At 36.8% G+C, this 13,665-nt stretch overlaps 1 protein-coding gene across 1 annotated transcript in view; it reads left to right on the forward strand.

Annotated features, from left to right (window-relative positions):
• Positions 1–13,665, forward strand: part of DNAH12 (dynein axonemal heavy chain 12) — a gene marked incomplete at its 3' end in the record, with an annotated part of 226,000 nt that overhangs the window by 94,339 nt on the left and 117,996 nt on the right. Inside the window, exons 23-29 of the mRNA XM_079713687.1 lie at positions 2,318–2,437; positions 2,749–2,905; positions 3,137–3,309; positions 7,372–7,524; positions 7,775–8,014; positions 8,347–8,592; positions 8,919–9,038. Coding sequence (XP_079569813.1) covers positions 2,318–2,437; positions 2,749–2,905; positions 3,137–3,309; positions 7,372–7,524; positions 7,775–8,014; positions 8,347–8,592; positions 8,919–9,038 — 1,209 coding nt within the window. The remainder of the gene's footprint in view (positions 1–2,317; positions 2,438–2,748; positions 2,906–3,136; positions 3,310–7,371; positions 7,525–7,774; positions 8,015–8,346; positions 8,593–8,918; positions 9,039–13,665) is intronic.

The following is a 13,665-nucleotide window of genomic DNA, read 5'->3' on the forward strand; positions in this document are numbered from 1 at the left end:
TATATCCTATATTCTGTAAATGCTTTCTTTTAGGAGGTTTTGAATGGGTACCAGTAAATGAACACTTAAGGTCTTACTATTTTAAGCCATTTATTATTTTCTTTACTCTTTGTTCCTAACATTATTATTAAAATAATAATAGTAGTAAGAATTGATAATAATATGTGATTAAGTGCTACAAAAGAAAAAAGGTGTTATGAGAAAGAATAATAAGGTGTATATAATTTAGAGTGGGGGAGGTGGGTTGCTAGTGATAGGCTCTTAGAGAAAGTAAAATTGAAACTGAGACCCAAAGGATAAGTAGGAATTAACCAGATAAATAGCAAATGGGAGAGCACCTAAGTATCCTGTGTAAAGCCCCTGAGATAAGAAGGAACCTCAGACATGGGTGTTAAATGCATGATCTAGTTTACTTATTGCTACTTACACTCAAACGATTACTTAAAAACTCAAAATGAGATGAACCAACATTAACGGAGGATCTATAATATTTGAGAGAAATATAACAAGTAGGCACTACATGTACCTCACTTTTGCTAATTCAATTAACCTAATCTTGAATGATATACTTCAGTATATTTCTTCCTTTAGGATCACAAAGGAACAGTTGTGTAGTAAAAATGTCATTTAAAAAGGCTTTGCAGCCTTATATCCAGCAACTCACTTTATATGAGTGAGGAATCCTTTTTCCTTCACCAAGAGCCCTATGAGAATCATCTTCTTGCAGTGGCTATTCTGTTCAGCTTCAATGTTCCTGCAGATAAATCTTGACTTTTTCTCTCCTTTTTTCTATTTATGATTCCAAACAAACTAAAACACATAGGAAAGAATCAACATTGTCCATGAAAAGTATTTCCTTAATCCATATAGAAATTTACCTTCTATGTACCTAGCAATGGCTCATCAATTCTTCGAAACTCAGCCTTCTTTGAAACTTAGGTTAATTTGTCATTTGCATTTATCTATAAATATTGCTAATAAAATGCATTTTAATAATAGATATTTATATCCTTATGTTTAATATTCTTATATCTAAGGTGGTGTCATTGTATTAAAAATATAGTTTCCAGGGAATTCCCTGGCAGTCCAGTGGTTAGGACTTGGCACTTTCACTGCTGTGGCCCGGGTTCAGTCCTTGGTTGGGGAACTAAGATCCCGCAAGCTGTGCTGCATGGCCAATAAAAAAAAAAAATATATATATATATATATATATATATATATATATATATATAAAGTTTCCTTTAGTATCTACTCTTCATACTTTGTTCTGCAGTTGTTTTTTTTCAGTTTTTAATTTGGATCTGCTATTATCATTTACTTTTGAAACAAGTTATTTTTAAAAAGACTACCCCCCTAATAAATCTATTTAAGTGCATTTTGAACATAAAAATGTTAGAAGAAATGAAAGTATACTTTGAACTCAAAAGCATAGATTGTTCAATTATATATAAATGAACAAATATATTATTGTTTAAATTATATATGCTGGTCATACAAGTTTTTTTTTTTAATTTATTTATTTATTTATTTATTTATTTATGGCTGTGTTGGGTCTTCGTTTCTGTGCGAGGGCTTTCTCTAGTTGCGGCAAGCGGGGGCCACTCTTCATTGCGGTGCGCGGGCCTCTCACTATTGCGGCCTGTCTTGTTGCGGAGCACACACTCCAGACGCGCAGGCTCAGTAGTTGTGGCTCACGGGCCTAGTTGCTCTGCGGCATGTGAGATCTTCCCAGACCAGGGCTCGAACCCGTGTCCCCTGCATTGGCAGGCAGATTCTCAACCACTGCGCCACCAGGGAAGCCCCATACAAGTTTTTAGAAAAGCTATGGATAAATAATACAAGGGTTCTAGCTACTAGGTCAGTTTTCTACTAGATGGCATAGTCTTCTTTTCAATTAAATCTTGGTATCAATATACATAACCTATTAGACTGATTTATTTTTTACTTTAATAAACCCTCATATTTCATTATAATAGAAGTAATATGTATTCTATGTAGAAAATTGACAACTCCCCACAGCAAGGAAACCTAAAATTCCTATTGAAAATAATTTCCAGAAGAATCAATAATCAAATCCTTCCAAAGATAACTGATTATTAACATATTGGTGCTCATCTTTCCATTCTTTTATAAATAAGTATTTCAAAAATATGATTTGTAAAAAATTTTCAGGTCTTTTAAATAGTCATCTAAAATTTTTCATGACTACATTCTAGCCTACAAATGTACCAAATATTGCACTTCTTTATTGTTAAACATTAAGCTTTTTTCCCCTTTTGTAAACTTTTAAAGTTAGAAATGCATTTTAATTACTCAGGCTTATCCAGAATCTGCAAGAAGAGACTGGGTTCGAGAGTGGCCTGGCCAAGTTGTACTTTGTGTTTCTCAAATGTTCTGGACCTCTGAGACACAAGAAGTTATAAGTAGTGGGACAGAGGTAAATCATTACCTTAAATAACATTCTTTTTAAATAACTTTCTTTTCTACATGCTATGTTTTTTTAGTTAGCTTATCTATTATTTGCAAAGGTAACCTTCCCCCCAATTTCTACATGTAGCATTAAAATTGTACAATTATTTAAAAACTTGTTCTTAATTTTTCTTATGCTTAGACAAAAATCACTCTATTCGAGAACTCATTTCTATATTGAGCTATATTATGATGTCAGAATTGTTAAAGAGTAAATGTATGAAATACATGTTTTAGCTACTATATAACATTAGTTTAATTGCTTTTTTTATTTTGTAGGGATTAAAGAAGTACTATAAGGAACTTCAGAATCAACTAAATGATATTGTAGAGCTGGTAAGAGGAAAACTGTCAAAGCAGACCAGGATTACTCTGGGGGCTTTGGTTACTATTGATGTCCATGCTAGAGATGTGGTTATGGACATGATTGATATGGGTATGTGACTCTTTTTAATTTTAAAAATAAGATATAGATAGCTTTTAGAAACAAGGACTTACACTGTATGTCTTTTTCTCTCTCAACAGAATTTATTTTATATGATCTTTTCCATAAGTTAGAAAACATGAATTATTTTAATATTTGCTGCTGTAAAGATTATAAAATACTTATTTTTCAAATTATTTCCATTTCAGGATTATCTGTCTTGTTTTACTTTATTCCGTTTAGGTGTCTCACATGATACAGATTTCCAGTGGCTTGCTCAGCTTCGATATTATTGGGAATATGACAACGCTCGAGTTAGTATCATTAATTGCAACGTAAAATATGCTTATGAATACCTTGGTAACTCACCTCGACTTGTCATTACTCCTCTAACTGACAGATGTTACAGAACATTGGTATGTGTTTAAATTATTTTAATTCACACATTAAAGATTCCTTTTTGGTTTGGTGTCATATTTTCTTGTCTAAATTTAACATGGCTATCCTCATTTTATTCTCTTATCTGTATAGTTGAATACAGCTATCCCTTCCTAATCCCAAATTCCCTTTATGTGAAGTTATAGTAGTGAATATTTACTTCTGCGTGCTCTTGTAGAATACAAGAGTGTGTGAATTCTAATGTTTGAAAATCATGAGTCACTCCCGTTGGGGATAATTAGAAAAAGGAAGGTACTGGAGATTTAAAGAAGAAACCAGAGCTTCAGAAAATGGTATCAGTTTTTGCAGTGGAGCTCTGGGAGAGATGACAAGAAGATGAAGGAAGCACATTTGGGCCTTAGAACTCCAAGTTAGTTTTGTTGAATAGGAGAGGGAGAGTTGAAATGTAGGCAGGTGGTACTGAGGGCTGTGCTTGTTGGGAAACTATGGAAGATAAAGCCATGACTACAGAAAACAACAACAAAGTGAAACCCTGGGAATTGCGTTGTCAGATAAAATACAGGACTTTCAGGTAAATTTGAATCTCAAATAAACAATGAATGATTTGTTAGTAGAAATATGTCCTAATTATTACATGGGGCATACTTATACTAGCAAATTATTCATTGTTTATCTGATTTTCAAATTTAACTGGGCATCCTGTATTTTTATTTGCTAAATCTGGCAACCCTACCTGGGAATTGAGGAGATGCATCAAGAAACACCAATCCACCTGTGCTGAGTAAGTAAATTAAAGTGTCTGAATTTTCTGGAAGCAGAAATGAAATGGGGATTATTGGGCAAATGATTTTCTAGGGAATGCTCTCAGTAAAAACCCATAAGGAAATGAGGAAAGCAGGCAGGAAAGCTAAGCAAAGATGTGGTTTTGATGGATGTATGGCCTTAGCCTGATCTCATGGGGAACGTTGGAGCATGAATGGCATCTCAGGGGTACTTCACTTTAAGGCAAAGGGGTCTAGCTTTTCTATCCTTTTATTATCATTGGCTATGGTTCACTCCTGGGGCTAGGGTGGGGTGTGTGGGGGGTGTGTGTGAGTAAGCTTTCAGGTGTTTGTGGATAAGGGAGCTCCTATTTTTTTTTTTTTTTGCGGTATGTGGGCCTCTCACTGTTGTGGCCTCTCCCGTTGCGGAGCACAGGCTCCGGACACGCAGGCTCAATGGCCATGGCTCATGGGCCAAGCCGCTCCGCGGCATGTGGGATCCTCCCAGACCGGGGCACGAACCCGTGTCCCCTGCATCGGCAGGCGGACTCTCAACCACTGCGCCACCAGGGAAGCCCGGGAGCTCCTATTAATTGAGGGCAAATCTCAGGAGAAAAGGACAGTTGTGAGCTACTTGTAGATGACTGACAGCAATTGGAAGGATGGATGCAATGACCAGTAAAAGAATCTGAGTAAGGTTCTAGTGCATCTATGATAAAAAGTTTCACCAAATCCTCTTTCTCAGGAAGCTACCTGAAGGCCAGACCACATCTGTCTTGTTCTCTATTCTAGTGATTGACAAGTACATAAGTTACTCCCTAAATGTTTGTTGAGTAAATGAATCTCAAGCTTCTGTGTCCTCAGACCTCACTGAAATCAGCTGTGAATATTTGTAAGGTGGACGCTAAGGACTTTGAGTTATATAATCAAAATCACATTAAACACTTGTATACAACACTAAACATTGAAAGTCTCCTATTATATTTACTATCCATAATAAAGGGAACACATTTGTAAGCATTTTTTGGAAATTATAAAGAAGGGAAAGACTGAGGTTTCCAGCAATCAAGTTAATGGACATTAACAGTATAGCGTTTACTATAAATTTAAGATGGGTAAAATATCATTGATATTGCCTTTATTTAATGAGCTCTCTCTATTGTTTTATTTTAGTAAATGTGAAAATATTTAAGATTTTCATAGGTCTATCTATTAATTTTTTAAATACTTAATTTTTTTTAGAGCAGTTTTAGGCTCACAGCAAAATTAAGCAGAAGGAACAGAGCATTCCCATATACTCCTTGCCTCCCCAAATGTACAGTCTTGGTCCTTTAACCCTATTTTATCTAAAAGGAGTTAAGTTTCACAAACTCTCATAGCAGTTTTCATGAAACAAACTTCATGGAGAGAGTTGACTGTAACTTGTATACATATAAAAATTTCCAGCCATTTTTCTAGTCACTGTGGGGACCCAGAAAGAATTCGGATACTGCTGATGTTACTCTAAAGGAGCTTAAGGACGGGGACTTTCCTGGTGGCGCAGTGGCTAAGACTCTGTGCTCCCAATGCAGGGGGTCCGGGTTCAATCCCTGGCCAGGGAACTAGATTCCACATGCATGCCGCAACTAACAGTTCTCATGCCACAACTAAGGAGCCCACATGCAGCAACTAAGACCTGGCACAACCAAATAAATAAATAAATATTTTAAAAAATTATTTAAAAAATAAAGGAGCTTAAGTACTAATTGAGAGGGAAAAAATGTACATAGTTAACTGTAATGTGAGTGTTGCTGAACCAAATGAACCAGGTTCATTTGTCTGACTCTCTGCAGTAAGCCAAATGCTGGAACGCTGAGGTTTGCAGCAGAGAAAGTGCTTATTCACAAAGCAGCCAAGCAAGGAGATAGGAAAACAACTCAAATATGCCTCTCTGAAGGCAAAGGGCTCAGGATATCTATGGGATAAAGCTGAGGTGTGGGGAGCTTGGGGAAATGTAATTGAAAACAAGAAAAAGGTGAGGCAATCGTTGCTCTGCGCATATGCACCCAAGCCATAGGCTTTTTCATGGGAGGAAAGCTCAGAAAGTAGCTTAGTTAGCATGCTCTGAGGGTGGAGTTTTTGGCCTCTGACATCAAAATGTCACCGAGCTGACCCTTGCCCATGCCCAGATGGAGGGTCGGTGGTCTTAACCGTCTTAATCAGCTCAAGCTTGATTTGACACAGTAGACTCCAAATATGTAAAAAGCAACTTGGGCAAACATCCAAATGCCCAGGCTACAGGACGCTTGGAGGATATGCCAGCTTTCATAAAAACAATGCAAGTGAGTCCAACCAGCGAAGGTAGGTCACAGTTTACCATTTATCAGTGGGTAACTGATAACTACTCTGGGTTTCACAAGGTTGAAAGTGATAACTACTGGTTAGAGAAGTACAGAACAATGCTATGGGGATGGAGAAAATGAAGAACATACCAAGAGTGGAATGCAACAGTGAGGGTGAATCAGAGACAAAATTATATAGTAGGTCATCAGTTTATTTTCCCACTGATGGGCCCCCATTTATGACCCTCACTTTTAGGTGTTTTCTCTCTTCGCAGCTAGCCATAGAGGTTGTCATCATTGATCTCTACAACCATCTCCATAACCACTACTTTTTTAAATTTTATATTATTTTATTTTATAGGAGATGGAGCAATCTGCTCTCTCTCTCTTTTTTTTTTTTAATGGTTTATTCATTCATCTCTGGGTGCATTAGGTCCTCGTCGCTGTGTGCGGGCTCTCTCCATCTGCAGTGAGCAGGGGCCACTCCCCGCCGCGGTGTGCAGGCTCCTCCCTGCGGTGGCCCCTCCGGGGGCTCTAGTTGTGGCACACGGGTCTAGTCGCTCCGCGGCATGTGGGATCTTCCCGGACCAGGGCTCGAACCCGTCTCCCCTGCATTGGCAGGCAGATTCTTAACCATTGCGCCACCAGAGAAGTCCCTCCATAACCACTTCTAATTAAACTTTTCTGACCAAATGTTAACACTTCAAGGCTGGATTCTCTTTGTTTTTAAAGGCAAATGGGATACACTTGAAGTATTAGAAAATAAAGAGACTTTGATACAGTTTCACTTTTTTTTTTAGATCCTTTAAACTGCTTTTTCTTTGTGCAGCTAGAAGATTGAGTGCTAAAAATTAACTGAATGATGTAATTGTATTACTGCCTCTCTGAAGCTACAAATAAGACTAAATCCACTTTATAAGCAGTTGTCCTATTATAGGGTTTTTTGTTTGTTTTCAGTTAAGCATGGATTTCTTTTCACGTTTATTTTTCTTTTCAGATAGGTGCCTTCTATTTAAACCTTGGAGGAGCTCCAGAAGGGCCAGCAGGCACAGGAAAAACTGAAACCACCAAGGACTTGGCTAAAGCTCTTGCTGTACAGTGTGTGGTATTCAACTGTTCAGATGGGCTAGATTATCTAGCAATGGGAAAGGTAAAGTTACATATTAAATGTTACAAATTTACAGCTAGGCCAAACTGGATAAACTGAAGCAAACTCGTTTAAAACACTGAATGTGGTTTAAGCATTACTTGACCTTTTTTTTTTTTTTTTTAGGGGTAAAGACGTTTTTATCCTTGGGGCTTTTATTAACTGTCACTTTTGACTTAAAAAGGTTAAATTTTTGTTTTAACAAATGATGCCCTTTCCTATGAAAATCATCTCCTTTTTTTCTTGTCCTCAGTTTTTTAAAGGATTGGCTTCTTCTGGTGCTTGGGCTTGCTTTGATGAATTTAATCGAATTGAATTGGAAGTGCTGTCAGTGGTAGCTCAACAGATCCTTTGCATTCAGAGAGCCATTCAACAGAAGCTAGAAGTGTTTATTTTTGAAGGGACAGAACTTAAGCTCAATCCAAACTGTTTTGTAGCTATTACTATGAATCCTGGCTATGCAGGACGTTCTGAATTACCGGATAATCTTAAGGTAATATTTTTTTAAAGAGTGTAAATTTGGTAATCAGAAGTAACAGCATAATCTACTCAAAATGGTATAATTTTCTCACATGTATTTGTAATCTCCCTTTTACCTTTTCCATTTGCTATAAGGTAAACCTCTAAAAACTTTTTTAGATGTCTAAAAATAATACTAGAGTACATAAAACAAAGTGCTACTGAAAAAATTACAAAGTTAATGCAAAGGTGCTGCACTGGGGGAATAAACTTGAATATCAACACATTATCTTTGGGTGCTTATGCTCAGCTTTAAAAATGGTTTCCTTTATGTAAATAATATATTTCATTTATTATATACTTCAGGTTCTTTTTAGAACAGTGGCTATGATGGTTCCAAATTATGCCCTCATATCAGAAATCTCCCTCTACTCCTATGGATTTTTGAATGCAAAACCTCTGTCTGTGAAGATAGTAATGACCTACAGGCTCTGCTCAGAGCAGCTCTCATCACAATTTCATTATGACTATGGAATGCGAGCAGTAAAAGCAGTTTTAGTGGCTGCTGGAAACCTAAAACTAAAATTTCCAAATGAAAATGAAGATGTACTTGTAAGTATTAAATATACACATTGTGAAAGTATCTGTAGAAAGATAACTTTTTCAGCAAGTTTGATCATGAACTATAGATAGGCTGATAAGAGAGTTGTTGCTTTGAGCCTTTTTACATGGGGTTGAAATGATAGTTTTGAGGTTCTGTTTTTCATTATACTTTGTATGAATCCAAGGACCATTAGGTTTGATAAGTGTAGTATTGGCTTTTTAGTATGGGGATTCCATGGAACAATGTAAAAGAAACTTTGACTTTGGTGGGGTGGGGGTGAGAGAAGGGCAAATACTGGCAATTAACTTATCTTGCACTTTTTGGATGGTTTTAGCTTCTTCGATCAATTAAAGATGTAAATGAACCAAAGTTTTTATCACATGATATACCCTTATTTAATGGAATAACTAGTGACTTATTTCCTGGTGTTAAACTTCCTGAAGCTGACTATCATGTAAGTAAACCTGTGAGAATGACTTGTTCTGCAAATAACTTCATTTGGTGACTCAATAGTTTTCCAAGTTTTATTAAATGAGTGATTTATTCTGTTTGGAGGATAAACCCCTATTTTGGCCACTTTAATTAATGAGGAAGAGTAAATTTTAGTACCTTATGTTATATGATAGTAGGGTTAACAAGATTCAGGTCAAAGATAATGTTTATTGTAAGAGAATACATATTTTATTTCCTATCTTGTGCTTTATAATATTTACTACTATGTATACTATAATACTATTATATACCTCCGCAGGTAGAAAAGATGATAAACTGAAAGTGGTAAAACATCCTATCATTTTTTTGTACAGCAAAGTGATTCAGTTATATATATATATTTCAGATTATTTTCCATTGTAGGTTATTACAAGATATTGAATATAGTTCCCTGTGTTATACAGTAAATCCTTGTTGCTTATCTATTTTATGTATAGGAATTTGTATCTGTTAATTCCAAACTCCTAATTTATCCCTTCCCCATCACTTTCCCCTTTGGTAACCATAAGTTTGTTTTCTGTGTCTGTGAGTCTGTTTCTGTTGTGCATATAGATTCATTTGTATTATTTTTTAGATTACATATGTGAGTGTTATCATATAATATTTGTATTTCTCTGTCTTACTTCACTTAGTATGATATTTCTAGGTCCATCCATCTTGCTGTGAATGTTAGCCTTCTTTTTTTTTTTTAATCTTCAAATTCAAATACTACTATACATCCTATGGCAGGATCAGAATAAGGTGATTCTAGGCTGTTTTCCAATACCAACAGCTAATTCTGTGATTCTCTAGACACCCACTGGGTGTTCAAAAATTCAATTCAATTCTGACACTAACTGCCTAGAGTTAGTATCAGTCCTACAAGACTGCCTCTCACTTCATACAGAAGTCTCAAGTCCTGGGCCACCTGTACTTCTGACTGATGGGCTATAAACCAGGGGTTTCCCTGACCCTTCCCCACCCAGGTTTAATAGTTTGCTAGAACAGCCCACAGAACTCAGGAACACAATTTACTTCTGCTTACCAGTTTATTATAAAGGATACAACTCAGGAACAACCAAATGGAAGAAATGTATAGAGCGTGGTATGGGCAGGTGGCAGTGTGGAACTTCCGTGCCCTTTCAGGGAGAGTCACCCTCCCTGTACCGGAAGCTCTTGAATCTCATTGTTCAAGAATTTTTATAGAGTTCAATAATCAGCCCCTTCTTCTCCAAAGGTTGGTAGGGCTGAAAGTTCCAACCCTCTAATCACTGCATCTTTTTGGTGACCAGCCCAATCCTGAAGCTATCAAGGTTCCCACAACAAGTCACCTCATTAGCATAAACTCAGGTGTTATTGAAAAGGGCTCTTTATGAATAACAAAAGATACTCCTATCACTCAGAAAATTCCAAGAGTTTTAGGAGCTCTGTGCCAGGAACCGGGGACAAAGACTATATATTTTAGTAGTATACCACAGGTGATTATCAAGATGATTCAAAATACGCTAATATGATTTTTTAAATCAAAATGAAAATACATAATTTTAATATTCTCTTGGAGAACTCTTGTACTCCTATGGATATAGCAAATAATTTCATGGATTCATAGAATCCAGTTTGAAAAACACTACTAGGAGTCAGTGCTGGGAGGTGTGTGGCTGAGCAACTGTGTATGCCTGCAACTGAGCTGAAGGGGAGCCAGGGTCATAGAAAAAAAAAAATACTACAAGCATACCTCATTTTGTCACGCTTTGCAGATGCTGTGTTTTTTACAAATTGAAGGTGTCAAGCAAGTCTATCAGTGCCATTTTCCCAATATTTGCTCCCTTCTTGTCTCTGTGTCACATTTTGGTAATTCTTGAAATTTTGAAAATTTTCCATTATTATTATATCTGTTATGGTGATCTGTGATCAGTGATCTTTGATGTTACTGCTATGACTCACTGAAGGCTCAGGTGATGGTTAGCATTTTTTTAGCAAAAAAGTATTTTTAGTTAAGGTATGTGCATTGTTATTTAGACATAATGCTATTCCACACTTAATAGACTGAGCAGGGGTCCCCAACCCCTGGGCCTTGGACTGGTATTGGTCCATGGCCTCTGGGCTGAACAGCAGGAGGTGAGCAAGCCAGGGAAACTTCATCTACCACTCCCTATCGCTCCCCAGCGCTCACATTACCACATTACCGCCTGAACTATCCCCTCCACAACGCCACGCCCGTCTGTGGAAAAATTGTCTTCCATAAAACCAGTCCCTGGTGCCAAAAAGGTTGGGGACCACTGGACTACAGGATAGTGTAAACATAACTTTTATATGCACTGGGAAACCAAAAAATTTGTGTGACTTGCTTTCTTGAGATATTTACTTTATTGCAGTGATCTGAACCAAATCCACAATATCTCTGAGGTGTATGCATGTACTAAATATAATATCTTGCTTTTTAATATGTACCGTATTACTTTGTTTTTCATCTACTGACTTCTTTTGGGTTTCAGGTAATGTTTATTACTTCATTAATCTTCTCTGTTGGCTTTTTAATTTTACCTCAGTGGTCACTCACAGATTGCAATACACATCCTTGATTTATGACAGTTTACCTCAAGTTTGTATTCTAAACCATTTCAGCCACAATATAAGAATTTTAAATGATATAATTCCATTATCCACTCATCTCTGCCCATTGTACTGTTGTCACATATTTTACTTCTACATATGTTATAAACTCCACATTTTTTGCTTTAGGTATTAGTATTTGAAAAAAAAAGTATATTTACCCTTTCTAGTGTTTTTTAATTCCTTCCAGCACATATGTGCTTTAAACTGGGATCTTTTCCCTTCAACTTTAAGAACTTTCTTCAGTATTTATTGTGTACATGTTTAGTCTTCTGGCAACAAATTCTCTCAGTTTTTGTTTTGAAATATCTTTATTTAGACTTCATTTTTTGAAGAATATTTTCACTACGTATAGAAGTCTAGATTGGCAGGAGTCTCCCCACCGCCATCATTTTAAAGATGTTGTTCCATTAATTCTTGGCTTTCATTGTTATGCTTAGAAGTCAGGAATTTTTCTTATGTATATTTCCCTGAATGTAATATGTTTTTTCCCCTCTGGCTGTTTGAAATATTTTCTTTCTTTCCTTGTTTGACTATGTGCCTAGTGTTGTTTGCTTTTTACATATCCTACGTGGGATTTGCTGCACTTCTTGAATCTGTGTATTGCTTTCTCCAGAAAATTCTCAGTAATTATGTTTTAAAATATTTCTTCTACCCTATTTTCTCTCCCCTGTCCTTCTGGGGCTCCAGTTACATGAATGTTAGAACACTTTATGTCATCTCACATGTCTCTTATGCTCTGTTTTTGCTTTTTATTATCTGTACTTTAGTTTGGATAATTTTATTGACCTGTCCTTAAGATTAATGATCCTTTCTTTGGCTTTGTTCATTCTGCTGATAAACCTATCCAATGAATTCTTTTCTTTTTTTGGCGGGGGGGGAGTACTGCACCATGCGGCATGTGGGATCTTAGTTCCCTGACAATGGATCGAACCCTTGCCCCCTGCAATGGAAGCACAGAGTCTTAACCATTGGACCACCAGGGAAGTCCCTATACAATGATTTATTTATTTATTTAAATAGATCTGTATTGGAGTATAATTGCTTCACAATACTGTGTTAGTTTCTGTTGCACAACAAAGCGAGTCAGCCATATGCATACACATGTCCCCATATCCCCTCCCTCTTGAACCTCCCTCCCAGCTTCCTTATCCCACCCCTCTAGGTTATCTCAAAGCACCAAGCCAATCTCCCTGTGTTATGCTGCTGCTTCCCACCAGCCAACTATTTTACATTTGGTAGTGTATATATGTCGATGCTACTCTCATTTCGCCCCAGCTTCCCCCTCCCACCCCATGTCCTCAAGTCCATTCTCTATGTCTACCTCTTCATTCCTGCCCTACAACTAGGTTCATCAGTATCTTTTTTTTTTTTTTAGCATCCATATATATGTGTTAGCGTATGGTATTTGTTTTTTACTTTCTGACTTCACTCTGTATGACAGACTCTAGGTCCATCCACCTCACTACAAATAACTGAATTTCGTTTATTTTTATGGCTGAGTGATATTCCATTATATATATGTGCCACATCTTCTTTATCCATTCATCTGTCAATGGATATTTAGGTTGGTTCCATGTCCTGGCTATTGTAAAAAGTGCTGCAGTGAACATTGTGGTATATTCACTTCAGCACATAATTCTTTTTGAATTATGGTTTTCTCAGGGTATATGCCCAGTAGTGGGATTGCTGGGTCATATGGTAGTTCTATTTTTAGTTTTTTGTGGAACCTCCGTACTGTTTTCCATAGTGGTTGTATCAATTTACATTCCCACCAACAGTGCAAGAGGGTTCCCTTTTCCCACACCCTTTCTAGATTTTTTGGCAATGGCCATTCTGACCGGCATGAGGTGATACCTCATTGTAGTTTTGATTTGCATTTCTCTAATAATTAGTGATGTTGAGCATCATTTCATGTGCCTCTTGGCCATCTGTATGTCTTCCTTAGCGAAATGTCTACTTAGGTCTTCTGCCCAATTTTTAAGTGGATTGTTTGT

The sequence above is a fragment of the Hyperoodon ampullatus genome, assembly GCF_949752795.1.
Source record: "Hyperoodon ampullatus genome assembly, chromosome: 10".
Classification (NCBI taxonomy): Eukaryota; Metazoa; Chordata; class Mammalia; order Artiodactyla; family Ziphiidae; genus Hyperoodon; species Hyperoodon ampullatus.